The sequence below is a fragment of the Hyaena hyaena genome, unplaced genomic scaffold (assembly GCF_003009895.1).
Source record: "Hyaena hyaena isolate Hyena2069 unplaced genomic scaffold, ASM300989v1 scaffold_658, whole genome shotgun sequence".
Lineage (NCBI taxonomy): Eukaryota > Metazoa > Chordata > Mammalia > Carnivora > Hyaenidae > Hyaena > Hyaena hyaena.
This window is the reverse complement of record NW_024081288.1, coordinates 852,808-880,008: the sequence shown is the minus strand read 5'-3', so window position 1 is coordinate 880,008 and position 27,201 is coordinate 852,808. Positions and strand designations below refer to the sequence as shown.

At 43.6% G+C, this 27,201-nt stretch overlaps 1 protein-coding gene across 3 annotated transcripts in view; it reads left to right on the top strand.

Moving 5' to 3' along the window:
• The window catches only part of ZNF41 (zinc finger protein 41), a 44,039-nt gene that overhangs the window by 7,624 nt on the left and 9,214 nt on the right, over nucleotides 1–27,201 (top strand). For all 3 annotated transcript variants that reach the window (XM_039216790.1, XM_039216791.1, XM_039216792.1), the window contains exons 2-4: nucleotides 11,510–11,741; nucleotides 23,551–23,677; nucleotides 23,945–24,040. In XM_039216790.1, the coding sequence (XP_039072721.1) occupies nucleotides 11,670–11,741; nucleotides 23,551–23,677; nucleotides 23,945–24,040 (295 nt within the window). In that variant the 5' untranslated portion in view covers nucleotides 11,510–11,669. The remainder of the gene's footprint in view (nucleotides 1–11,509; nucleotides 11,742–23,550; nucleotides 23,678–23,944; nucleotides 24,041–27,201) is intronic.

Here is a 27,201-nt window from a genome sequence, read left to right as displayed (position 1 = left end):
TAAGGAAGACCTTCCTTCACCCATTGAATTGTTTCTGCACCTTTGTAAAAAAAAAAATAGTTGGCTATACTTGTGTGGGGCTATTTCTTGGTTCTCTCTTCAGTTTCATTGTTGTATGTGTCCAATCCTTCATCAGTACCATGTTGTCTTGATTCCTGTAGTTAAATAAAAGGTCTTGAAATCAGGAAGATTGATTTCTCCCACTTTATTCTTTTGTTTTTAATTTTTTAATGTTTATTTATTTTTGAGAGACAGAGTGCAAGTGAGGGAGGGGCAGGGAGAGAGGGAGACACAGAATCGGAATCAGGCTCCAGGCTCTGAGCTGTCAGTACAGAGCCTGATGCAGGGCTTCAACTCATGAATGGCAAGATCATGACCTGAGCTGAAGTCGGATGCTTAACCGACTAAGCCACCCAAGTGCCCCGTCTTCCACTTTATTCTTTGTCAGAATTGTTTTAGCTATTGTAGATCCTTACTTCTTCCACATAAATTTAAGAATACCTATGCCTAGGGGCACCTGGGTGGCTCAGTCAGTTGAGTGTCTGACTCTTGGTTTCAGTTTAGGTGGTGATCTAATGGTTTGTGGGTTCGAGCCCTGCGTTGTGCTCTGTGCTAACAGTCCAGAATCTGCTTGGGGTTCTCTCTCCCCCGTCTTATCCACTTTTTCTCACTCTCTGTCCCTCTCAAAATAAATAAATAAACCTTTTTATAAAAGAGGGGCGCCTGGGTGGCTCTGTTGGTTAAGCATCCATCTTCAGCTCAGGTCATCATCTCATGCTTCGTGAGTTCAAGCCCCACGTTGGGCTCTGTGTTGACAGCTAGCTCAGAGCCTGGAGCCTGTCTTCGGATTCTGTGTCTCCCTCTCTCTCTGTCCCTCCCCTGCTCACGTTCTGTTTGTCTCTCTCTCTCAAAAATAAACATTAAAAAAAAAGAATAACTTTGCCTATGTCTACAAAAACTTCTTGCCAAGATTTTAATAGGTATTATATTGTCTATATGTCAATTTGTGGAGAATTGGTATTTTTACTGTGTTAAAGCTACCAAACCATAAACACAGTAGCTCTCTGCATTTATTTAGATCTTTGTTGATTTCTTACATCTACATTCTTTAGTTTTCAGCATGCGAACCCTATACCTGTTTTGTTACATTTACATCTAAATATTTCATTTTCTGAGTGATGTATATTACTATATTTTTAATTCATTTCATCATGTTCATTTCTAGTATAATAAAAGTACAACTGTTTTTTGTGTGTTGTACTTGTGTCCCATAACCTTGCTGAAATCACTTACTACTTCTAGAAGTTTTTGTGTCGGTTCCTAGGGATTTTGTATCTGGACCATCATGTTATCTGCCAGTAGATTCAGTTCTATTTCTTCCCTCTCAATCTGTATGCCTTTTATTCTTTTCTCTTGCCTCATTGCACTGGCTAGAATTTTCATCACTATATTCAGTAAGAGTGAGTGGTGAGGGGCGCCTGGGTGCCTGAGCTCAGTCAGCTGAGCATCCGCCTTCGGCTCAGGTCATGATCTCATGGTTTTGTGAGTTTGAGCACCGCATCGGGCTCTGTGCTGACAGCTCGGAGCCTGGAGCCTGTTTCGGATCCTGTGTCTCTCTCTCTCTCTCTCTGCCCCTCCCCACCCCTCTCTCTCTCTCTCTCAAAAATAAATAAACATTAAAACATTTTTTAATTAAAAAAGAGTGGTAATAGTCAACATTCTTGCATTGTTCCTGATATTAGGGGGCAAGCATTTGGTCTCTCATTATTAAATATGATGTTAGTTATGGTTGTTTTATAGATCTTTTTTTTATCAAGTTGACAAAGTTTCCTTTTATTCCAAGTTTTCTAAGAGTTGTTTTTTTATCATGAATAAGTGTTGTATTTTGTCACAATTCTTTTCTGCATTGATTGATGTGATCATGTGATTTTTTTTCTTCGTTGGCCTGTTAATATGGTAGATTACATTGATTAATTTTCAAATATTGAGTTAGTCTTGCATTCCTTCAATAAATCCCACTTGGTCATAGTGTATAATTCTCTTTGTGTATTGCTGAATTATATTTGCTAATATTTTGTTAAGAATTTTTGCATCTATGTTCATGAAGGATATTGGTCTATAGTTTCTTTTAAATCCTTTTTTGGTTAGGTAATAGAATAATTCATCAAGAAACATCCTATTTTCAAATAACAGCTGATGACAAAATGTAAAATTTGTTATGCGAACCAGGTATAAACCCAGTGGGAAAACTTTAGCACATCAGCAGTGTATTTTTTTGTACTCTGTCTCATTTTGGAATCAGGCTCTAGGGAATGAGTTAGGAATTCTCTCTTTTATTTTCTGGAAGAAGTAGAGTGGGATCTTTTCTTCTTGAAATGTTTGTGGAAATCTCCAGTGAAACCATGGTAGCCTAGAGAGTTCTTTTTTCTTTTTAATCTTTTTACATTTTATTTTTGAGAAAGAGAGAGCACATGAGTGAGGGAGAGAGGCAGAGAGAGAGAATATTTTTTTAATTTTTTAGTGTTTATTTATTTTTGAGATAGAAACAGAGCGTGAGCAGAGGAGGGGCAGAGTGAGAGATAGACACAGAATCCGAAGCAGGTTCCAGGCTCTGAGCTGTCAGCACAGAGCCCGATGCAGGGCTCGAACCCACTAACCGTATCATGACCTGAGCCGAAGTCGAATGCTTAACCGACTGAGCCACCCAGGCGCCCCAAGAGAGAGAATCATAAGCAGGCTCCACGCTCAGTGTGGAGCCTAATGTGGGGCTCGATCCCACAACCCTGGTATCATGACCCGAGCTGAAATCGAGAGTCAGATGCTCAACTAACTGAGCCACCCAGGCATCCCGGCCTAGAGATTTCTATTTCAAGCATTATTTTTAAAGTTCAATTCCCTTAATAGTTATGAGGCTATTCAGATGAACAATTTCATATTGGAAGATTTGTAATTTGTGCTTTTCGAGGAACTGGTCCATCTCACATTAGTTATCAAATTTAGCATTGTATTCCTTTATTATTCTTTTGATGTCGTCAGGGTCTATAGTGACATCCCCTGTTTCATGTCTAATATTAAGCATTTGTGTCTCTGATTTTTTCTTGGTCAATATTACCAGAGGTTTGTTTATTTTATTATTCTTTTTGGAAAACCAGCCCTTCGATTCATTGGTTTCCTCTGTTGTTTTTCTGTTTTCAGTTTTATTGGTTTCTGCTCCTTGTCTTATTACTCTTCTGCTGCTGGCTTTGGGTTTATTTTGTTCTTCACTTCCAATTTCTTTTCTTTCCAGATTTTTTTTTCATTAATCTCTACGCCCAATGTGAGGCTCTAACTCATGACCCTGAGCTCAAGAGTTGCATGCTCTATAGACGGACGGAGCCAGCCCGGTGCCCCTTCCCTTCTCTTCTAATTTCTTGAGATGAGAGTTTAGATTATTGACTTGAGGCTTTTGCTCTTTTCACGTGTAAACACTGAGTGCCATAAATTTTACTTACAGCACTGCTTTAGTTTAAGGAGCAACCAGCACCTTGGGCACTGGTTGCCCAGGGGAGGACTCCAAACACTCCCCACCACACGTTGATGTCAGAGCCACCAAGGAAAACACAATATAGTCAAGCACTGAATGGGACAGTGCTTTACTCACAGGGAGAAGAGACAGAGCAAGATCAGCATCCTTAGTGTACCTTCTTTTCTCGTAGCCAGCGGGTCCCCTGGAAGCCAAATGGCAAATAAGCATCAGAAAAGATCCTTCACTCCATTAGTCGGCAAGGAAATAGAAATGAAACTAAACTAAGGTACAATTCACACCCCTCTCAGTGTCACAGTGGAAGCACCCCACCCTCTCCCTCGTGGAGTCTGAAACACTGAAAGCTGGGGGCCATTGATGTACGAAAGTTCGGCGGAAAGAAATCACATGCACAGAGTCTGCAATAGGGAAAGATATTCTCATATGAGGCGATAAACCCAACACAGACGATGTGAGCTCTCTGTCTTTTGGGAAGGAAGTGTTCGAGGCCCAAGGTCAATTCGTAGGTCGTCAAGTAGGGATTAAGTGATCATATGCCTGAGACTGTATTCTACAAATTTTGATATGTTGTATTTTCATTTTTATTTAGTCCCATGTATTTTTTTTTTAATTTCCCTTGAGACTTCCTCTTTAGCCTGTGATTTATTTAGAAGTATGTTGTTTTTCTGAGCATCTGGGGATTTTCCTGTTCCCTTTTTGTTTTGATTATTCGTTTCACTCCATTGTTGTCAGCGAGCATGCTGTGTATGATTTCAATTCTTTTACAGTTGTTGAGGTTTGTCGTGTTCTCTATGATATGGCCTATATGGTTTATTTTCCACAGACACTTAAAAAGAATGTGTATTCTGCTACTGTCGGGTGGAATGTTCTATAAATGTTGCTTAGATCCTGTCGGTTGATGGTTTTCATGAATTTTTTTTCTTTTAATTTTTTTAATGTTTATTTAGTTTTGAGACAGAGAGAGACAGAGCATGAGCAGGGGAGGGGCAGAGAGAGAGGGAGACAGAATCCAAAGGAGGCTCCAGGCTCTGAGCTGTCAGCACAGAGCCGATGCGGGGCTCGAACCCACAAGCTATGAGATCATGTCCTGAGCCGAAGTCAGATGCTCCACCGACTGAGCCACCCACGTGCCCCTCATGAATTCTTTTTTACCCTTGCTGGTTTTCTGTCCAGTTGTTTTATCAGTTGCTGAAGGAAGGGTATTGAAGTCTCCAACTATAATTGTGACTTTTGCCTATTTCTCCTTTCAGTTTCATCAAAGTTTGCAATTCTGTTGCATGGTGTATACACACACTTAAGGTCTCTAAGTCTTCTTGGTGGATTGACCCTTTTATCATTATGTAATGTCCCTGTATGTCCCTGGAAATTTTCTTTACTCTGAAGTCTACTCTATACAATATTAGTAAATCCACTCCTGCTTCCTTTTAATCAGTGTTTGCATGATACATTTTTCTTTTTTTTTTAATTTTTATTTATTATTAAATTTTTATTTAAATTCTAGTTAGTTCGACCTACATATATCATTATATTTGAAGCACATTTCTTGTAGGCAGTATGTGGTTGGGTCGCACTGTTTTACTTTTTATTTTTTTTATTTTAGAGAGAGAGAGAGAAAGAGCTCCACACTCAGCATGGAGCCCAATGTGGGGCTCGATCCCACAGCCCAGGGATCATGACCTGAGCCTGAGCCGAAATCAAGAGTTGAACGCCCCACTGACTGAGCCACCCAGGTGCCCCTGGATCATGATTTTTTTAAATCGAATCTGCCAATTTCGGTCTCTAATCGGTGCATTTATACCATTTACACTTTATATAATTATTTCTGTTAAGGTTGGAGCTTGTCATATTTTGTGTTTTCTGTCTGTTCTCTCTGTTTTTTCTCTTTTCTTTTTTTTTTATTTTTTCCCCTTCTTTCGGGTATATGGACATTTTAAAGAATTCCATTTTGATTATCTAGTATTTTCAGGGGAATCTCTTTATATAGCTTTTTTTTTTTAACCAATGTTCTGTGAATCATGTAATATATACACAACTTACCAATGTCTACTGGTGTCATTTTACCACTTCCGGCAAAGTTTGGAGACCTTACTTTACCTCATGTCCCCTTATCCTTCCCTATTTATTATCTGAATATAATTGTCTTATATATTTCCTTTATGTGCATTGAGCACCACATTAGACGGGGTTATAATTTTTGCCTCAACTATCAAACCTATTTTAGAAAACTTAAGAGAAGGAAAACATATTATATTTACCTATATGGTTTGTTCTTTCCATGTTCTTTCTTCCTTACTGATGGTCCAAGATTCCTTCTTTTATCATTTCCTTTCTGGTTAGAGAGCTTCCTATAGCCATTCTTTTATGGTAGGCCTGCTGGTAACAAATTCTTAGTTTTCCTTCACCTGAAAATGTCTCAGTTGTTCTTTCATTCCGGAAGGTTATCTTCTATGGGCATAGGATGCTAGGCCAACAAGTCTTTCCTTTCAGCACTTGACAAATGTTGTGCCATTTGCTTCTGGTTCTAGATGGCGTCTTTTTCCAACAGAGGGTTGTTTTTGTCTACGTTGCAAATCTGCTATTTAGTGTGGCCACCTTCATTTTCTGAGCTAGATCTTCCGGAGAACTTGCTGCAGCCTCTATATCAGCACCCGCTGCTTCCCCTTACACTTTTATGTTATGGACGTGGCTTCTTTCCTTAAAATGCACGAACCAACCTCTACCAGCTTCACACTTTCTTTCTGCAACTTCCTCCCGTCCCTCAGCCTCCAGAGAATTGAAAGGAGTGAGGGCCTTGCTCGGGATTAGGCTTTGGCTTAAGGGAATGTCACAGCTATTTATATGGCCGTGGCTTGTGGCACCCCAAAACAGTTATAATAGTAACATCCAGGGTCACTGACCATAGGTCATCATAATAAATATAATAATGATGAGAGCGTTAGAAACAGTACGGCAGTTGTATTACGCAAATGTGACGCAGAGACACGGAAGTGAGCAAACGCCGTTGGAGAAAGGACACCACTAACCTTGCACAACGCACGGTTGCCACCAACCTTCCATTTGTAAAAACTACCAAATCTGTGAAGCACAATAAAGGGAAGCACATTGCAATGAGGCGTGCCTGTTTTCCTTTGCTGAGATTTTCTATCGTCTCACTCGTGGTGAGCAGTTTTCAAAATTGCCCAGTGAAGCACGTTTATGATGCTTCTCTAAAATCTTCTCTAAAATCCTTGTCAGGTAATGCCAGCGTCTGCTGGGATTTCAGTGTTGGCATCTGTTCAGTGTCTTTCCTCCTTCCAGCTGCGATGTTCCCGGTTCTTGGCATAACATCTGATGTTTCAGTGTGTTCAGGACATTTGGGTATTAAATTAAGAAGCTCTGGAATTCATTCAGCTCTCATGTTTTAACAAGCCTCCTTCGACAGACGTCCATTTGGTGGAGGAAGATGTCATCTCATTACTGCTAGGCAGGGATGGAAGTCCAAGTTCTCCACTTGGCCTCTCTGAATTGGGGGAGGGGGAGGCTTTATATTGCCTAGTGGGGGTAGGAGTTCATGCTTCCCCCTAGGCCTCTGCTGATGCCTCCCTTATTGGGAGGGAGATAAGTGCCTTGTCACTGCTTCCCATTTGATGTCCATTAACACTGTTGGCAGAAGGGCCCTAGTTACTGCTGAGCCTTGGTGAGAACTCTAATAGGCCTCCTCTGATGTCACTCAGCGGGGAGGGGGAAGGACATTTCATTATCCCTGGGTGAGAATGGGGGCCCAGACTCCCACATTGTCTCCACTGTCACCAAAGGGTGGGAGAGGAAGAGGTGGCAGTTACTATTGCCCAGCAAGGAAGAAAGCTCCAGCACCCTAATGGGCTTTCTCTGATAGCCCCTTGGCAGGGGGTAAGGGGTGTTGGGCTGGGGGTGCCTTCTTACAGTTTGTCAAGGGTGGAAGTCTGGCCTCTCCACTTGGCATTTGCTGTTAGTAATGGTGGTGGGACCCCAGTGTTTTCTGTGGTGCTTGGCTTAAATAGAGGCATCATTGTCTGAAAGTTTTCTGTCTCGCTAGACTGTTTCTTTCCTAGTCCTTTGGCTAGAGAGAGCAGGCTTTCCTTTGGGCACTTTTTGTCTGCACCCACTGGCCTTTCTAGGTTGCTGGCTTCTCCAGCACCAAGTCTAGGATATGTGAGACTAAAAGAAAACCCCATACTGCCACATCTCATTTTGGGGTCTCAGGATTCCTAGCCAATCTGCCTTCTTCACTTCTTCTTTCAGAATCTTCCCATGTTTTATATATAATGTCCACACTTTTTAGTTGTATTTAGCAGAAAGAACGATTAAACATATCTACTCCATCTCCAGAAGAGGAAGTCCCTGTAATTATGATTTTTAAGACTGCATGTGGTTTTGGGGTGCCTGAGTGGCTCAGTTGGTTGAGTGTCTGACTCTTGATTTTGGCTCAGGTCATGATCCCAGGGTTGCAGGATTGAGCCCCGCCTGGGGCTCTGTGCTGACCAAGTGTGGAGCCTGCTTGGGATTCTCTCTCCTTCTCCCTCTGCTCCTCTCTCTGAGTTGTGCACTCTCTTGCTCTCTCTCTCCCTCAAAAAGCAAAGGACTTCATGTGATTTCATGCATTTGTGCTGGTTTTATTTCTATATAATTGAATGACCCTAAAGGTTTATGTAAAGGTTTACGTCCTTCTTCTGCAAAGTGTTTGTACTCTTTATGCTCCTTGAAAACAACTTGTGGGTTTCCATTGCTCATTATCCTCACCTGCTCTCTTGGTTATTTTCCATCGTTTTCATTTTAGCCATTTCTGGGGGGCACAAAGTCATGTCTGATTGCAGTTTATATTCCCTTGCTAACTAATGAAGTCTAGCATCTTGTCCTAGGCTTATTTGCCACTTGGGTCTCTTCTCTGGGAGCTTCCTGCTCGTTTTGCTCTTTTCTTCTTGCTCCTATTGATTTCCAAGAATTCCTGATATATTTGAGACATGAGTTGTTTATTAGATACAGGCATTGCAATTAACTTTTAGGGTTTAAAAAAATTTTTTTAATGTTTATTTATTTTTGAAAGAGAGACAGAGTGCCTGCTGGGGAGGGGCAGAGAGAAAGGGAGTCACAGACTCGGAAGCAGGCTCAGAAGCAGGCTCTGAGCTGTCGGCACAGAGCCCAACGTGGGGCTCGAACTCATGTGCCTTGAGATCATGACCTGAGCCGAAGTCGAATGCTTAACCAACTGAACCCCCCACGTGCCCCTACACTCTTAATTTCCTCTTCTGATGAACAGAGGTCTTTAATTTTAGTGTAGTCTGGTTTAATAGCCCTTTATTCTAACAGATATTAAAACTTGATATGAAGCACATTAATTAAGACACTGTAGTCCTGGTCCAAGAATAGACAAATTAGACCAATGGAAATACAGATTTCAGGAATGAACTCCACATATACGATCACAAAGCAACATTGCAGAGCAGTGGAGAAAGGGTAGTCTTTTCAATAAGCCATGCTGGATCACCTTGATATCCATTTGGAAGAAATGAATCTTGACCCTAACATGTACTACGCACCCAAACCCTTCCCAAGAGGACTATAAATCTAAGTGTGAAAGATAGAACAATGCAAATTAACAAGACATCACCCCCCTTCCCCTGACCCCCATCCCCATCAACTCTCAGTTTGTTCTCAGCATTCAAGAGTCTCTCTTGGTTTGCCTCCCTCCCTCCCCCCAACTATTTTTCCCCTTCTCCTCCCCCATGGTCCTCCGTTAAGTTCCTCCTAATCCTCCTATACATGCAAACATATGGTATCTGTCCTTCTCTGCCGGACTTATTTCACTCAGCATAAAACCCTCTAGTCCCATCCATGTTGCTGCAAATGGCCAGATTTCATTCTTTCTCATTGCCATGCCACATTTCTCTTAATTTCTCTCTAGTTCTTAATATCTTGGGATTCTGATAGTTTGGAATTTTGATTATTCTTATCAATTTCTGCTAGTAGTTGCCTTCACCTTTCTTACAACTATGATAGTCTATATTTTCACTATTACTAGGTCCAATAATGTTATAATAGATTTGGATCTAGTAATAGAGGTGTGTGATTGATTTGCCTTCTCCTCCTCATTCCACTCAGTAGATTTTCCCAGGGTATTTTAAAATTCCCACCTAGTAATAATCTTATTTATTCCAGATGCCCAATTACATTATTTTTTTATTCAGATACAACTGCATCTTATGAGAATCATTTCTCAAGACTGCTTTCCTCTGATTTTGAGGTTTCTGTTACTATTCAATTTATCATTGTTTAGACTATTCCCTGGAGTATTCTCCTGAGCTAGGAATGCTTTTATGTCTAAAATTGTCTTTTGCTCTGAAAGAAGAATGGTATCGAAGTAGGATGGGTTTAAAATTCTCAGATCTCAGTCAGCCCTTTTCTTTCAATAATTTATAGATGTTTTCTTCTAATATGATTCCTATTATTGCAAAGAAAAAGTCTAGTGCCATTGTGAGCCCTTTCCATCGTAAATAATGTGTTGTTTCTGCCTGAAAGTGTTTTGGGTTTTCTTTTTATCCTTTAAATTCACTGCCAAATCCGATTTGGGGTTGATTTGGTTCCTCTGGGAGTCAAGGATTGGGGGGATTTCTGTGGGGGAGGGTCAATGCATTAGGATCCAATAGGGTTAGATAATCTAGAGCCTAATGTGATTCATATTGGAGCAGTGACTGACAATTGGGAAGTTCTTGAGGTTTTTTAAGAGTTGGAGATGTAAGTATCTGAAGGCATTGATTAGCCTATGAGGGCTATTGATTGGAACGTGGAGGTGGTGAATGATTGATTGCAAGCCTGGGATTACAAATCATTAGGAGTCAGTTTTGGTGGCCCTATAGGAGTCATTGATTGGGCCCTGTGGCTATCGGTAAATGCAGGACTGTGTGAGTTAGTATGTGATGGACTATTATCAAAGGTTTGATGGGAATCCCGCATTCTGTGTATGGGCTGTGAGTTGTGGGGTCCTACAGGAGGTCAGGTTTGGCCCTGAGTGGGTCGATGGTTGGTTTTCTACTGAGGGCCTGTTGCCTGTATTGGTGATTATTTGAGGAGCCTGTGGAAACCAGTTGATGATCCCATCTGGGACACGGTTTTGTCGAGCAGAGTGGGTTACTGATTTAGGAGCCTGTGTAGACATGCTGGTCTTCAGGAGCCAGGTGGGAGTTGGAGGAGGGAGGCAATGACTTCATGTTCTCATTGATGGCAAAAGAGGGTGGGCTTTATAAGTTGTCCAGAACATACACTGAACTATACAGAAGCTCGGTTTATACACATGCGACATGATCACCCCCCCCTCCCCCAGCCAGAGCACTTTAAGGGCAGCAGGAAATAGAACCCATGTTTTTTGTGACTCTGCCATGTACAGAATACCATATGGCATAGTAGTCAAGAAAATGTACGGGGTTTGACTCCCTGTCCTTCCCCCTAATCTGAGTGATGTTAGGGGCAGATGTCTTAATATCTTCTGAACATCTCTATCTGATGTTAAATGGGAATAATAATCTTGGAATACCTACTTCCCAGGATGAGTTTGAACATTAAATGGGGTACGTAATAAAACATGTCTTGCAACCTTGTGATAATAGCAATATTTAACACCAATGGAATATGTTCCAGGTAGCATGTAGGAGGGAGTGCTTCCGAGGCTTTATACCATTGAACTCTGACAACCCTGGGAGACAGGTGTTTTCATCCTCAATTTTAAGATGAAGGAACTCAGACCAAAGTGACTGCCCCCAGATTCTAGCTAGAACACCTGGAATTCAAAGCCTCATTCATTTTATACCAAATCCTATGAGTATTTTTTTTCCATATTATACGCTAATACTTGGTGTCAATTTTACTAAACTTCTCTCTTTCACAGAATCCAGCACAGAGAGCCGCCATCTTGGTGCCCCCAGAAAGCATCTCTGGGGTGAAAGCTGAATGACTATGTGGATACTGTCTTTCCAGGGTTTCTTGGAGTCTCCGTGGCGTCCTCGGGTCAGACCCCGTAGTGGGGGCCGCCGGCCCGGCAGCTGGTTTGAGTCCCCAGGCGCCCGCCTGGCTTCAGGCTCCTGGGAAGAGCAGAGTCGTCGGCAAGCGAGCCTGAGGGCCGAGGCCCGGCGGGAACATGCCAGCTAACCGGGGGTCTCCCCGGTGCTCCTCGGTCCTGGCGGCAGAGGGACGCGGCAGCCTGTGTGAGGTGAGCAGAGAGAGGACCCTGGGGGCGGGAATTCGCTCAGTGAGGACACAGCCCCGACCTGTCAGCAGGGCCTCAGGGAAGGGGCAGGTGGGCCACAGAAGCGGCAGGTTCCAGGCTCCCAGATCACCATCCACCCACTGTCCCACATCCAGAGCCCTGTGAGTTTCAGTGGACACATGCTATGGCTGATGGAGGAGAGGTGGGCTGGGAGGGCCAGCCTACATCCGGGATCCTAGCCAGAGGGACGCTCCCCCCGACCCCTAGCACCGGCCCTGCCCTCTCCACTGGCTCTTCGCAGGTGCTCAGCTGCTCCACACCAGACCCTCCTTTTCCCCTTGTGTCTGGGGATTTTGCTGATTTCTCCTCTATCCTGATCTAGGCAGAAAAATCCCGTTTCTTTGGAACTGAGAGGATGGCAGGGAAATAGGGTGACAGCATTCTCCAGGGTCCTTCTAGGTCTTCCTCCTCTTTTCAAAGACGATAAAATGGCCCGAGAAGGGACATGAGTTGCCCCGGCCTCTCAGGTTGTGAGTGACAGCACTGGACTGGGACCAGGTCTCCTGAATGTGTCCCCTCGCCCTTGCCACACTGCAGCCAAGGCCAAGTTTCCCGCTAAAAGTTCCCCCTTGAGAATCTGCAAACAAGGGACCATGATGAAAGAGCCAGACCCTGCCTGACAGCCCCCTCCTTCAGACCTTCCTGGATGCTGTCACCTCTGGGACAGACTCCTTGTCACAGGGACTCAGGGTCATGGAGTCATTAGGATCATATTAAACGTTAAAAAATCATTTTGGTTTTTATCATTTTGTGACTTCATTATTTCCCAATAAAATGTCAGAAAATGCAGGTAAACAGAAAGAGAATAAAACGCTACTTGTAATTCCAGCATTACCCAAAGTTAACCATTGTTAATATTTAGCTATATTTCCTTTGAGTTGATTTTTCCTTTGCATGTGCATGCGTGCATGTATGTGGGTGTATATATGGGGCTGTGAGTGCGCATACATACCATATACATATGCATTATATAGCTCAGGTTTAAAAATGGAATCACAGCATTTGGTTGCTTCCTTTTTATTTTTATTTTTTATTTTTTAACTTTATGTATTTATTTTGAGAGGGAGAGAGAGAGAGCACGCGAGCAGGGGAGGGGCAGAGAGAGAGGGAGACAGAGAGAAGCCCAAGTAGGCTCCGCACCGTTAGCATAGAACCCACCCAACAAAGGGCTCGATCTCACGAACTGTGAGATCATGACCTGAGCCAAAACCAAGAGTCAGACGCTTAACTGACTGAGCCACCCGGGCGCCCGGTTGCCTCCTTTTTAATTTGACAGTTTAACATAGTTTTCTAGGCAGTAAATATTTTCTTCTTCATATACACATAACGTACCGCATTATGTCCTTTAGATAAACTTTAATTTAACCCATCCACTGTGTATGCATTTAAGGTGTTTCAGGTTTTCTGCTGTGATTAACACTGCTGTGGTAAAATTCCTACGCTTAAATCTTTTTGCCCAAGTCACCGAAATTATATTTGGGTCGAAGGAATAAGGGCATTGAATGGCAAACGAAACGCCGCCTAACCGCAGTGCCCTTCCACCTGTGGAGGGGTTTAGGCTCTGCTCTGTCATGTCCATCACAGACCCACCGCTTGGGGCCACAACAACATATTCCTCCCCAGTCTTTCTACAAGTAGCCTCTTGCCCAGCTGGTGTGTGGAAATTTTTAGATGGATGATTCTGGGCTCTACAAGGCCTGCTTCTCCACTCATCTCTTCGTTCCCAACCGTAGATCTCTGCCCCTTTGAAAAGTGCAAAAAGAGATGGAAATGACCAAGGCCTTGTTGAAGGCCATTCATTCCCTTATTTGTTTGTGAGGTTCTTGGTTTTTCCATCAGATGTCAGGGGGCAGGCGATGGGCAGAGATACTAAGGACGGGAAACAGCAGCCCAGAAACCAGGGGCAGCAGAGAAAACAAGAAATAGTCACTGGGGCTAGAGAAGTGGAGAGCAAGGAAAAGCAAGCAGGTCCTAGAACAGTAAGAGGGAACTCAAAACAGGAGCAGGGACCAGAAGGTGGAGGAAGCCGGTAGCAGGCAGAGGGAGGAGGGACCATCCAGAGGGATGAGAAAACAGAAGATTTGGCTCTAAAATGGAAAAAAGCAGGTAGGTTTGGTGTTCTGGGCAAGAGACTGCGAGACAAGCAACTTCTCAAGGCACCAGGGTTTAGAGGAGAATCTGAGGGGACGGGGAAAGGCAGACGTGCTAGGGAACACGGAATAGGAAAGCACGGGAAGGGAACAGATAGCAGCCGGAGGCCCCGTGCAGCAGGCGCTGGGGTGAAGGGGCAGTTGCGGAAGCCGGGGAGAGGCTGAGGAGCCGCCAGCGTTCCCTGGAATGGGGGGACAGGGCTTCAGGGCTAACACCCTACCCAGGAACCAACCCGAGGAACCAGCAAATAGACATGATGGAAGCGATGGAAAAGGTGAAAGGACAGAACGGAGCGCGATACAGAACTAGTGGACTTCGGGGGCGCCTGGGTGGCTTAGTCGGTTGAGCGTCCGACTTTCGCTCAGGTCATGATCTCGCGGTTCGTGGGTTCAAGCCCCGCGTCGGGCTCTGTGCTGACTGCCAGCTCAGAGCCTGGAGCCTATTTCAGAGTCTGTGTCTCCCTCTCTCTCTGACCCTCCCCTGCTCACGCTGTCTCTCTCTCTCCTAGAAATAAATAAAAATAAAAAACAAAAAACAAAAACTAGTGGACTTCGGCGGTTAGGAGCCTAGGCTAGGAGCCCAGTCGACCAGCTCTCCACAAAGTGCGGTTCCCCCGACCAGATGCGGGAGCACCGAGCGAGGGTGTATGAGAGATGCATTCCGGGACTGCCCAAGGCGCAGGGAAGAATTGGGACTGGACAGTCCGAGGACTCAAAGGGCCATCTGTCTGTGTCAAGCAGAAGGAACAAGAAAGGCTCATCGGGACCAGGAAACAGCCAGAGGGACGAGGGCACAATCACTAGAATGGTACCACAGAGCAAGGGTCAGCTAAAGGGGAAGCTGCCCGGGGAAACACAGGACAGTCGGAGGCAGCAGCGAGCAGTCAAAGGGAAGAAGACTCAGGAAGCATGGAACAGGAATCCGGGGGCAATCAGGAAAGAGGCTGGGGACAAGGTACATTTAGAGGGAACAATAAACAGAGGGACCAAGGAAGAGTCGGATGGGGTCTATGCAGAGGGAATAAGGGCCAGCAGAGGGAGCAGCAGGGAGCCGGGAGAGACAGGAGTGGGCAGGGGAAGCAGGAGAAAGCCAGAGGGAGGAGCATAGGGGTACCGGAGTCCCAGGGAGTGGGAAGGCCAGAGGGAGCAGGAAAGATCAGAACAGCCCCAGCCAAGGGCAGACATACAGACAGAGAAGCCGAGTATCTGGCCTCTGGTGAGGGCACAGTGAGCCAAGACATCACCGCACACTTTCAGCCAGCCCAGTGAACATGCTGGAAGCCCTTCTGCTAGGCTGGGACAGGCTGCAGAAGGGCAAGGTCATGTCACAGGAGGTGATACAGACATATTCCCGGGCACGAGTGACGGCAGCCCCGACGACGTGGAAGGACTGAGCCCTGAGCCGGCTGCCGAGTGGGACAGAGCAGACAGCCAGGGATACAGCGGGCAGGGAGCAGTCAATCCCGGCAGCCCAGCCAGCCCTGGGGATGAGAGCACACAGTGGGCTGCCTCCGATGATCCCGAAGGGAGACGTTGCTGTGTGGGTCGCTGGAGAGCCGTGAGGAGCTGGAGTGGGGACCCTCACCTGGGATGAGGAAGTCGGAGTGGGGGTCCTGGTGGGGGTAGGGACACATGCCATCCTCCATGGTAGAAATGGGCCGGAAAAATCAAACCTTCTCCTATGTGGCAGATGAGGCTGGAATCTGGGTGAATCTGTACCGGCAACTTTCTACCCAAATTCCTAGCACCAAAGCGTCCCCTCCCAAAGCTATTTTTGTGGGGAAGGGATCAAAGAGGGGCATCTGTGGGCAGTGCCCCTTGTATGTATTCATCTTGCGTCTGTTAGTGCTCATAATGCTTGTCATGATCTTTGTACGCTTTCCCTGAGAATGTGGCCTTAGTGACTCCCAAGAGACAGATGGGGGCGGTCTTTCGTCCACAAGCTTGGGCCGCTGGAGTTGTTAAAGTGTTTGAGAGTGTCAGATGCTAGAACATTTTCATTCTTTCCTACTGGTTGGTAAAGAGCCCCTCCTTGTCCTGCCCCCCTGAGGCTTGTCCCCTGTGTCACCCATACACCTGCCGGCCTGTCCTGGCTAGCCGGCCACCTGGCCGGGAGGATGGGTAGGCACAATGAGAGCTTCCCTCAAGCCTCACCCCAGGGCTCTCCCTGGTTGACTGCTCTTGGGTGGGGAAGGGGGCACAGGCCAGGTGTGTTGCTAGGCGCCCGAGTGGAGGTCCTGCTCTCAGGAACCCTCCGGGCTGTGCCCAGGGGAGCTGGTGGGTGGAGAAGTGCTGGCCGTGGTCTGGTCCTTGGAGATCTGCCTCCAGGAGCTCCTGGTGGTGGAGAAGGTACTGTGAGTTCCCTGCTTGCTTGGTGCCCCTGAACATTCGCCAACAAGGGGAGGGTGACCCAGGCCCCCAAAGTGAAAAAGCGTTCCTCGTTTCCTCATAGTCAAATCATTGGATCTTTTCTTTGATACTTAGCATATCTCCTGTCTCGTTTAGGACATCTTCACCCGCCACAAGGCCTGAACAACCATTCACCTAAATTTTATGTATGTATGTATGTATATATGTATGTATTTATGTGTTTATATTTTAGAGAGAAAGCACACAAGCAGGGGAGAGGGGCAGAGAGAGAATCTTAAACAGGGTCCACGCTCTGTGCGGAGCCTGACTCAGGACTTGATCCCATGACCCTGGGATCATGACTTGAGCCAAAATCAAGAGTGGGACACTCAACCAGTTGAGCCACCCAGGTGCCCCTCACTTCAATTTTCTACTAGGAGTTTCAAAGCTTTGATTTTCTTGAACCTTTTGATTCTTTTGAAATCATTTTAAAATTAAAGAGAAGTTACAAAAGTAGTACGAAGAACTATGTATGCCCTTCATCCAAAATCACCCAACTGTTAACACCTTGCCACATTTACTCTCACTCTCTTCTTCATTTGTGCGTGTATGTTTGTATGTAGGTGTATATGTTTATACATCAGATATATATTTAAAACGTTATTTTCTGAACCATTTGAGACTAATTTGCAGACACAATTCTCCCTTACCCCTAAATACTTCAATGCGTATCTCTTGAGCACAAGGACATCCTCTTCCATAACCCCAGTACAGCTACCAGAATCAAGAACTTTCACATTGATGTAGCGCTAACATACCATGTCTTATCTAATTATCTAACATATAATACTCAGTTTCCCCAGTTGTCACAATAAGGTCCTTTAGAGCACTTCCCCCTGATCCAGGATCCAATCTAGCTTCCTGTATTGTGTTTACTTGTCATGTCCCTTTAGACTTTAATTGGGAAGAGTTAGCTCCTCAGCCTTTCCTTGACTTTCATGACGCTGAACGTTTGGGAGAATGTCCCTCAATTCAGCTTCGTTTCCAGCCTTCTCATAAGATTTAGGTTATTCATTTTTTTTTCTCAGAAGTATCACAACAGTGATGCTGTGTTCCTCTCAGTGCTTCCTGTCAGCAGGCATCCAATATCTATTTATCCTTTCTTGATAATATTAACTGTGATCACCCATGACTAAGATAGTGTCTGTCAAGTACTAACTATAACACAACCATCTTTCCCTGTGTAATTAAAAACCATCTGGTGGGGAGATAATTTGGGACCACGTAAATATCCTATTGCTTATGCTTCTGTTCTCTGATTTTAGCGTACAGTGGTGATTCTTGTGTGTAACAGTTAGTTACTGTGCTGTTTCCCTAACGATGTTGTTTTAATCCCATCATCTCTCCTACATTGATTAGTTGGCATACTCCTTCCAGGGGAAAGTATTCCTCGCTCCGACTGCTGAAAGTATAACTGCATGCTAGACACAGTGAGCACACTTCGATTTGTCATTAGTCACCTAGAACTAGAGCTTCTTGGAGAAAAGACGGACTCCAGGGCTAGAGCAGAGAGAGTACAAAACGATCCTGGAAGAACTCCTTGGGTTGGAAAGTAATGAAGTGCTCAAAAGATGGGATGTGTCAAAAGGACCTAGGAGCTACCTTGAAGGAGCTCCCTCTGGCCCAATATGGGACAATTTGAGGAGCAAAATAGAATAATGATAGCAATAGGTTATAACCCACTGCATAAAGTAGGAAGTCACTGGTTCATTTCATAGGGTAATTGGTTTGTAGGTAGGCAGACAAGGGAGAACCTGAATGCTTCTTTTTAATAGCATTCCGATCTTTTCTGGTGTGCCCACTACTCCAGTCCTTCTGAGGCTAATATTGGCAATTTGTTTAAAAAAGAAGTGTTTCTTAAAAAAATATAATTGAATATTTGAGTTATTTCAAGAACTTGAAATAATTATAGATTTACCGGAAGTTGAAAAGATGGTAGGGAGAGGTCTCATGTGTCCCTTTACCCAGTTCACCCAGTGGCTAATCTTCCATCACTAGGTACAATGTCACAAACAGGAAACTGACACTGCTACAGTGTGTGTGTGTGTGTGTGTGTGTGTGTGTGTGTGTGTAGTTCTCTGCCAACCATGTATTGATTCCTAGGCAATAATCCACATACAGAACTATTCCATCACCAAACAAATCTACTGGTGTTGAAATTTTACCAGTTAAAGTATAGAAAACTCAGCTGCCTTTCAGTCCCTTTACCCTCACCAGCTTATATTACAATACAGTTGTCTGAAATATTTCCCTTACCTACATGGAGATCTACAGTAAACAATGTTAGACTTTTTGCTTTGACGCTCAAACACGGTTGAGGGAAAAACTCAAGAGGTGGGGCCCTGGGGGGCTCAGTTAAGTGTCCGACTCCTGATTTTGGCTCAGGTCATGGTCTCACAGTTCATGGAATTGAGCCCCATGTGCTGACAGCATAGAGCCTGCTTAGGATTCTCTCTCCCTCTCTCTCTGCCCCTCCCCTGCTCATTCTCTCTCTCTCTCAAAATAAATAAAAATTCAAAAGAAAACTCAAAAGGAGAAGGAATGTCTGTTGTATTTACTCATATTTTTTGCTCCATTTTTTCTTCTTTCCTGATGTTCCAATTCCTTCTCTTATTACCTCCTTTCTGTTTTGAGAACTCCTTTTAGCCATTCTTTTAGGGTAGGTCTCCTGGCGACAAATTTTCTTAGTTTTCCTTCATCTGAGAATATCTTGATTTACTTTTCATTTCTTCTTAATAACAGCTTTACTGAGATAATAATTTCCGTACCATACAGTTTACCCATTTAAAGCATACAGGTTACTGTTGTTTATATTTATGGGTAGCAGCAACCACCACCACAGTCAATTCGACAACATTTCCATCACCTCGAAAAGAAGATCCATTTCCTTTAGCCATCACTCCTCCCCATTCCACCCCTGTTCCCTGCCTCCCCTAACCCTAAGCAACCACTAATATACCTTCTGTCTCCTAAACCTCATTCTTTTGGACAGTTCACATGAATGGGATCATATAATCTGTGGCCTTTGTGTCTGGCTTCTTTCACTCAGCATAATGTTTCAAAGAGCTCCCTCTGGCCAAATTTGGGACAGTTCGAGTAGCAAAATAAATAATGATAGTCATCGATTATAACCTGATGAATAAAGTAGGAAGTCGCTAGTCCATATGATAGGTGGGTGGATTTGTACATAAGCAGGCAGACGGGAAAGAATGTAGCATGTTGGGCACGTGCATATTGTGGCGTATATCAGTACATCATCCCTTTTTATGGCTGAATAGTATTCCATTGTATAGATGGGTCAAGATTTTGTGTATCCATTTGTACATCTCAGTTGTTTCCACCTTCTCGCCATTATGAGTAATGCCTCTATAAATATATGTGTACGCATTTTTATGTGGACATATATTTTCATTTATCTTGAGGATACATACACCTCAGAATGAGATTGCTGGGTCAAATGGCAACTACGTTTCATCATTTGAGGAACTGCCAGACTGTTTCCCAAAGCAGCTGCACCATTTTACACTCCCTCGGTAACATATGAAGGTTCCAGCTTCTCCACATCCTCACCAACACTTGTTATCTGACTTTTTGATCCTAGCTACCCTCGTGGGCGTGAGGGAGTATCTCATTGTAGTTTTGAGTCATATTTCCCGGATAACTAATGACGCCAAGCACCTTTTCATGTATGTATTGGCCATTGCCACCTCATTTCTTAAGGATAGTTTTGCCAGAGCCGGATATGGAATTAATTCAGGGTGGACAGTTCTCTTCTTCCAGCACTTGAAAAATGTTGGGCCACTTCCTTCTCTCCTCCATGGTTTCTGATGAGAAATCCACCGTCACTTTAATTGTTTTTCCCCTATAGGTAAGTTGTGGTTTTTCTCTTGCTATTTCAAGATTGTTTTCCTTTGTCTTTAGTTTTCTGAAGTTTGATTATAATGTGTCTTGGTTTAGATTTATTTGGCTTACCCTTTTGGGGTGTTCTCTGCTTCCTAAGAACTCTAAGTTCCTAACTTCTCTAAGTTGATATTTTTACCAAATTTGAAAACTTTTCAGTCAATGTCTTCAAATAAATAGTCTTTCAGCCCCACACTCTTTCTCCCCTCCTCCTGGGACCCTAATGACACCAATGCCAGATCTCCTGTTATAGTCACACAGGTCCCTGAGGCTCTGCTCATTTTTTTTTTTCAACCAGTTGCCTTTCTGTTCATACTGGATCATTTCCATCGTTCCATGGTCAAGTTCTCTGAGTCCTTCCTCTTTCCTGTCTATTCTGCAGTTGAGCCCACAGTTGAGGTTTAAATTTTTAGTCCTTGTACTTTTCATTGCTTAAATTTCCATTCAGTTTGTCTTTACATCTTTTCGTTCTTTGCTGAGACTTTCTATTTTCAAATTTCTTTTAAGTATATTGAAACATTTTTATGATAGCTGCTTTAAAATTCTTGTCAGATCATTCTAACTTCTGTCTTCTCTCAGTGTTGGGTCTGTTGATTGTCTTTTCTCATTCCAGTTGAGATTTTTCTGCTTCTTCACATGATGCCTGATTTTCAGTTATGTCCTGGGTATTTTGGGAACTATGAGACTTTGGATATTATTTAAATCTTCTGTTTAACAGGCCTCCTCTGACACTGCTCTGCTGGAAAAGGAGAATCTGCTTTTTCTGGAGAGAATTCTGAAAAGGATTCAGTAAAACCCTCCTTACTGCCAGGTGGAAGTGGAAGTTCAAGTTCCCCACTTGGCCTCCTTTGACACCCCAGAAGGGGCCAAGCACCTTGTTGCTACTGGGCAGGGGGTAGAATTTCAGGCTTTCCGCCTGACCACCTCTGACACCACCCTGGTGGGAGGACAGAGGACTCCTCGTTATTGAGTCAGGGGTGGAAGTCCAGGACCCCCACATAGCCTACATTGACACTGTGGGGGAGGGGTCTCATTACCCACGGGCTGGAATGAAAATCTAGGCTCCCCATTCAGCCTTTGCTGATAAGAACGGGAGTAGGGGCACGGTTTTTCTGTGATGCCTGGCTGGAACCGGGCAAGATTATCTAGGTTTTTCTCTCTTGCTACGTTGCCTTTTTCCTGGTACTTGAATTCATGAAAGCAGGCTTTCTTGGGCTATTTCTGTCTGTGCCAGTTGGCATTCTAGGTTGCCAGTTTCTCTAACACCTAGTCCAAGATATATGGGGCAAAAAGAAAACTCAGGGAAATCTCCACTGTATCACTTCTCAGGTTTTGAGGATCATGGAAAGTTTGCCTCCCTCACTCCAACGGAGAGTGTTCTTATCTTTGTTTTATATGTAATGTCCAGGGATTTTAGTTATACTTAGCAAGAGACATAGGAAGAATTATGTTTACTCCATTTTGGTCCCACTGGTCATTTTTAACTTAATTTAAAAAATGTTTTTAATATTTCTTTATTTTTGAGAGAGAGAGAATGAGAAGGGGAGGGGCAGAGAGGGAAACACAGAATTGGAAGCAGGCTCCAAGATCAGCACAGATCCCAACGCAGGGCTTGAACCCACGAACTGTGAGATCATGATCTGAGCTGAAGTCAGACACTTAACCAACTAAGCCACCCAGGCGCCCCTAACTTAATTTTTGAATAGGTAATACGTTCACATGGTTCCCTCCTTCAACTCCCCAGATCTCCCTAGTCAGAAAACCGGTCTTGGTTAGTTTGTGAGTGGGTGGGATATATGCTTAGAGATTTTGCAAATAAAAGCATCTAAGAAAATATTCTTTTTTTTATTTTTTTAATGTTTTTTTTAAAATTTATTTCTGAGAGACAGAGACAGGGAGAGAGTGTGTGTGTGAGCAGGGAGGGCCAGAGAGAGAGGGAGACACAGAATCAGAAGCAGGCTTCAGGCTCTGAGCTAGCTGTCAAGCACAGATCCCGACACGGGGCTTGAACCCACGAACTGTGAGATCATGACCTGAGCCAAAGTTGGACGCTTAACCGACTGAGCCACCCAGGAGCCCCAGAAAATATTCTTAATATTTTTCACAGAGTAGATATTGTTACTATTATGTTGAACACTAATTTTTTAATTACTAATTTTTAACTTTTTATCATGAAATATTACACACATTTTGAATAATGCTGCCATAAGTATTCTTGACCATGCCTCTTATTACACATGTATGCATATTTGAATTGGGCATATTCCCATGAATGGAATCACTGTGTCCTAGTATATACATGTTTCAACATTACCCAATAAAGAAAAAATGCTTTCCAACGTGGTTGCAGCAGTTTACACCACCATCAACAATATGAGAGTTCTCATTTTACCATATTCTCCTCAACACTTTGTAGTATCAGTCTTTTTCATTAAGGACATTCTAGACGTCATATAGTGGTGTCTCGCTGCGGTTTAAATTTGCATTCCCTGGTTACCAAGGTTAAGCCCTTTTCGTGTTTATTGACACCTTGGATTTCCCCTTTTGTAAAATGCCTGTTCAGATGCTTTGCCCACTTTTCTACTTGGTGCTCTCTTTTCTTCTTATTCATTTGTAAGAGTTCTTTACATCCTCTAGATATGAACCCTTTGGCAGTACTATGTGTTGCAGATATCTTCTATCCTGTGGCTTTCCTTTATTCTCTTATAATGCTGTCTTTTAAATAAATAGAAGTTTTAAAACGTATTATAGCAAGACATCAATCTTTTTCTTTATGGTTAATGGTTTTTGCATCTTGCTTGAGAATTATTCTCCTAATCTGAGATCATGTCTCTTTTTTTTTTTTTTTTTTTTTTTTTGGTGCCAAAGCCTGGGAAGGAATTTTCTGTATGAATTTTAAAGGCCTTATTGTTTTGCCTTTTCTCCTATGTTTCTTTTTATTCAATTCTAGTTTATTCAATTCTATATTGCCATGGCCTGGCACATAATCAGGCAGTAAATGTATGTAGTTCCCACATTAACTAGAGGACTTAAAGAGAGCCTAACTTAATCCTCATTTTTGAAAGAGAATGACTGCATAAATACAGGAATAAGTGCACTACATACATGATGAATGCCAAGATACTTCAGTAAGGTTTTTTGTCTCTCGCAGAATAAAATACAAAACCAGATACTGAGTGCGAACCCTACATGATACATTACGGTTTACGTCATTAAAAACAACGTCCTATTTGTCTTCTATCCAACGCCCCGGTGCTGACCATACTGCCTTGAACAGGATTGTGTTGTTACAGGTCTCCGTGTCATTCGAGGATGTGACCGTGAACTTCAGCAGGGAAGAGTGGCAGCATTTGGACCCTGCTCAGAGACGCCTGTACCGGGATGTGACACTGGAGAACTACAGCCACCTGCGCTCAGTGGGTAAGCACAGCTGCCCCGCGTATCTGCCAGGGGCTGTGGTGTGCTATTTCCATTCTCAGCTGCTGAGTGTTCTGGAACATCTTAAGTGTGTGATGGTGTCATCCTTGATTGGTCCAAGATTCTTCAGTCCCTTTCCAGGACTATTATTATTACTCTGTTCCAAGTGAAATGCGTGATTACGTTTCTGAAGGGCAAATGGAAATGTCACTGAAAGTCCCCTGAAACCCGATTCGCTGGACCCAATCCTGTTTTGTGTCCTGTTAACAGGGTACCGGGTTCCCAAACCAGAGGTCATCTTCAAGTTGGAGCAAGGAGAGGGGCCATGGACATTGGAGGGAGAAACCCCACATCAGAGCTGTTCAGGTGAGTGTGACCAGGGCAGATGGGGGACATGAAAATAAATCGACTTTTTCTAGAAGAGGCTGACACCTTTGGGAAGCTGTGATGATAACCTGCCTTGAAAGTTCTAAACTTTTGTTTATTGGAGATCATTGATGGAAGCATCTTTGATACCTACACGACATCTCTAAGTACAACCCTTGCAAATAGCCATCCTCTCCGCTCCTCGGCTTTCTAACAGGAGAGCTGTCTCCAGTCTCTGCACCCTGAATCACATGCACACCGCATTCTCGTATCGAAGGCCTTTTTATTCTTTCTACTCCACTCCCACCCCCTTAATCTCAGATTCTTTCCTTGTACGTTAAGGTATTCTAAAATTTCTTCCCTTTTTTTTGCCAGTTCCACGTGTCCATTCCCTATATGTCTTCCCGGGGCAACTGACCTAATGTGTTTGATCTTTGAATTTGTGCGGTATTCTTTTAAAGCCTGGAGTGTTGGTTTAGGCGTAGGGATCCTTAGTATATATAAATTACATCGCGCCACGTGTCTTCATTCTGTTCCCTTTTCTCACTCATCCACGAGGTCTGTCCATATTGCAGTGTATCCCTCTGGCTTCATTCCCTCAAACTGCTGCACAGCATTTCCCCGTGCGCCAATGCCACATCTTTACTTCACCATTCACCCGGTGGCGGAGCCTCGGGTTGTTGCTAAATGAAGCTCCCAGCTAATACCAAACAACTCTATGAGAACTTTCTACAGCAGTGTTCCCTTACGGAGGGTGAGAATGTCTCAGGGATGTTTACAGAAGAAGGGATTTGCCTAATCATTGTGTACTTTCATCCTGAATTTGACTGAGCGCCACCATATTGTTCTCAGAGTGGCTGAACGAATCCATAGTAGCGATAGTACACAAGTGTTCTTCCTTTCCTAGAGTTTCTGCTAACGACTAATAGAACCAAACTTTCTCATTTTTGGCCAACAGTGGGTATAAAGTGGTATCTCATTTTTTATTTCACATTTCTCCAATACTGAGTTTCAGCCTTTCATGACTGGTATGTTGCAGTCTCTTTGAGGGCCCCCTTCTCTGAGTAACCTTGTTCATGTTCCCTGTGTTTTGCTGGAGTTTCCTGTCGGTTTCTTTTTTTCCCTTCAATTCTATCTCTTCAAATTTTTATTGTTAGCTTCTATTTTCTTCTTTTTCTTCTTTTTTTAAAATTTATTTTAATCCAAGTTAGTTAACATGTAGTGTAGCATTCGTTTCAGGAGTAGGATTCAGTGATTCATCACTTCCATACAACACCCAGTGCTCATCATAACAGGTGCCCTCCTTAGTACCCATCCCCCATCTAGCCCATCCCCCCTCACCCACCTCCCCTCTAACAAACCCTCAGTTTGTTCTCTATTTAAGAGTCTCTTATGGTTTCCTCTGTTTCTTACTGATTTGCATCCGCTTATTACCTGCCCTTTTTTCCAACCTTCTCCTCTTCGTTTTCTCCATACATGAGGTTGCCCTAGGGACCTGCCTACTGTTCACCAATCTTTCCTTCAAATACATGCAAGGATTCATCCATACTGAATTCTGATGACTCTGCTTTTGACATCCCTGGTCTGGTTTTCTCTGGTACTTTATTTACTTACTTAAAACAGTTTTCTTAATGTTTATTCTTGAGAGACAGAGAAAGAGAGAGCACAAGCAGGGGAGGGGCAGAGAGAGAGGAAGACACAGAATCCAAAGCAGGCTCTGGGCTCTCACAGAGCCCAACACACAGCTTGAACTCACAAACTGTGAGATCATGACCTGAGCTGAAGTCTGACACTTAACTGACTGAGCCACCCACGTTGCCCCTATTTACTTATTTTTATGGTTATTTATTTTGGGGGGGGGGAGAGAAAGAGCCAGGGAGAGGAGAGAGCAGGGGAGGAGCAGAGAGAGAGGGAAAGAGAGAATCCAAAGCAGGCTCTGCACCATCAGTGTCCAGTGCAGGGCTCAAAGACACGAACTGTGATATCATGACCTGAGCTGAAACCAAGAGTCCGGTGCTCAATGGGCTGAGCCACCCAGGTGCCCCTGGTACTTTATTTTTTTTTTTACTTTTAAATTTTATTTTAGAGAGAGGGGGGTTATGAGCAGGGGAGAGGGGCCAAGAGAGAATCCCAAGCGGGCTCCATGCTCAGTGGGGAGCCTGACACAGACCTCAATCCCACGACCCTGGGACCATGACCTGAGCCGAAATCAAGAGTCTGATACTCAACCAACTGAGCCACCCAGATGCCCCTTCACTGGTACTTTAGTACTAGGCTTAGCTACCTAGAAAGTTCCCCTGAGATGTTTCTCTTGATCTTCAGTACATAAGAAATTTGAAGCATCATCTCACGCATTACCTTCTCACCTTCCAATTTGTGTCACATTCTTTCAGTGCTTCTTAAATCTCTCAGTTTCTTTTCTTTTTTTTTTAATTAATCACCCTGCAGTTCCTAGTGCTTTTCCGTTTTTGCAAAAATCATTTTCAGTTCTCAGTTCATCTTCTTAATTCCCAGTAATATTACCTAAAACCAGCTTCTTATTTTCCTATGTTTGGATTACATTGATTCTATTCCTGATTGAATTTGCTGATTCCATTCTTTTTATTAGTTCACAGATGTCATTACCTAAAACACTCTATTTATCTTGTCCTCAGCTTTATGAAATAAACCAACAATGACTCCCCATTACTTAGTATGTCATAATTAAACTCTTCTTTCAAAGAGATAAACCATATGGCCACGTATTTCCAAACCAAACTTGTATCTATATATTTTCTATAACCTCTACTCATCTCCATTTTAAACATTTAAAAAAAATTTTTTTAACATTTATTTATTTTTGAGATATAGATTATGAGCACAGGAGGGGCAGAGAGAGAGAGAGAGAGGGACACACAGAATCAGAAGCAGGCTCCAGGCTCTGAGCTGTCAGCACAGAGCCCGACACGGGGCTTGAACCCATGAACTGTGAGATCGTGACCTGAGCAAAAGTCGGATGCTCAACCAACTGAGCCACCCAGGCCCCCCGTTTTAAACATTTTTATGATTTATTGATATTGTTATCAGTAGTTGATATTAATAATTTATCAATGTAAATAATTCTATGCGTTTTGACAAATGCATACAATCATATAACCACCACCACCATCAAGATATAGAGG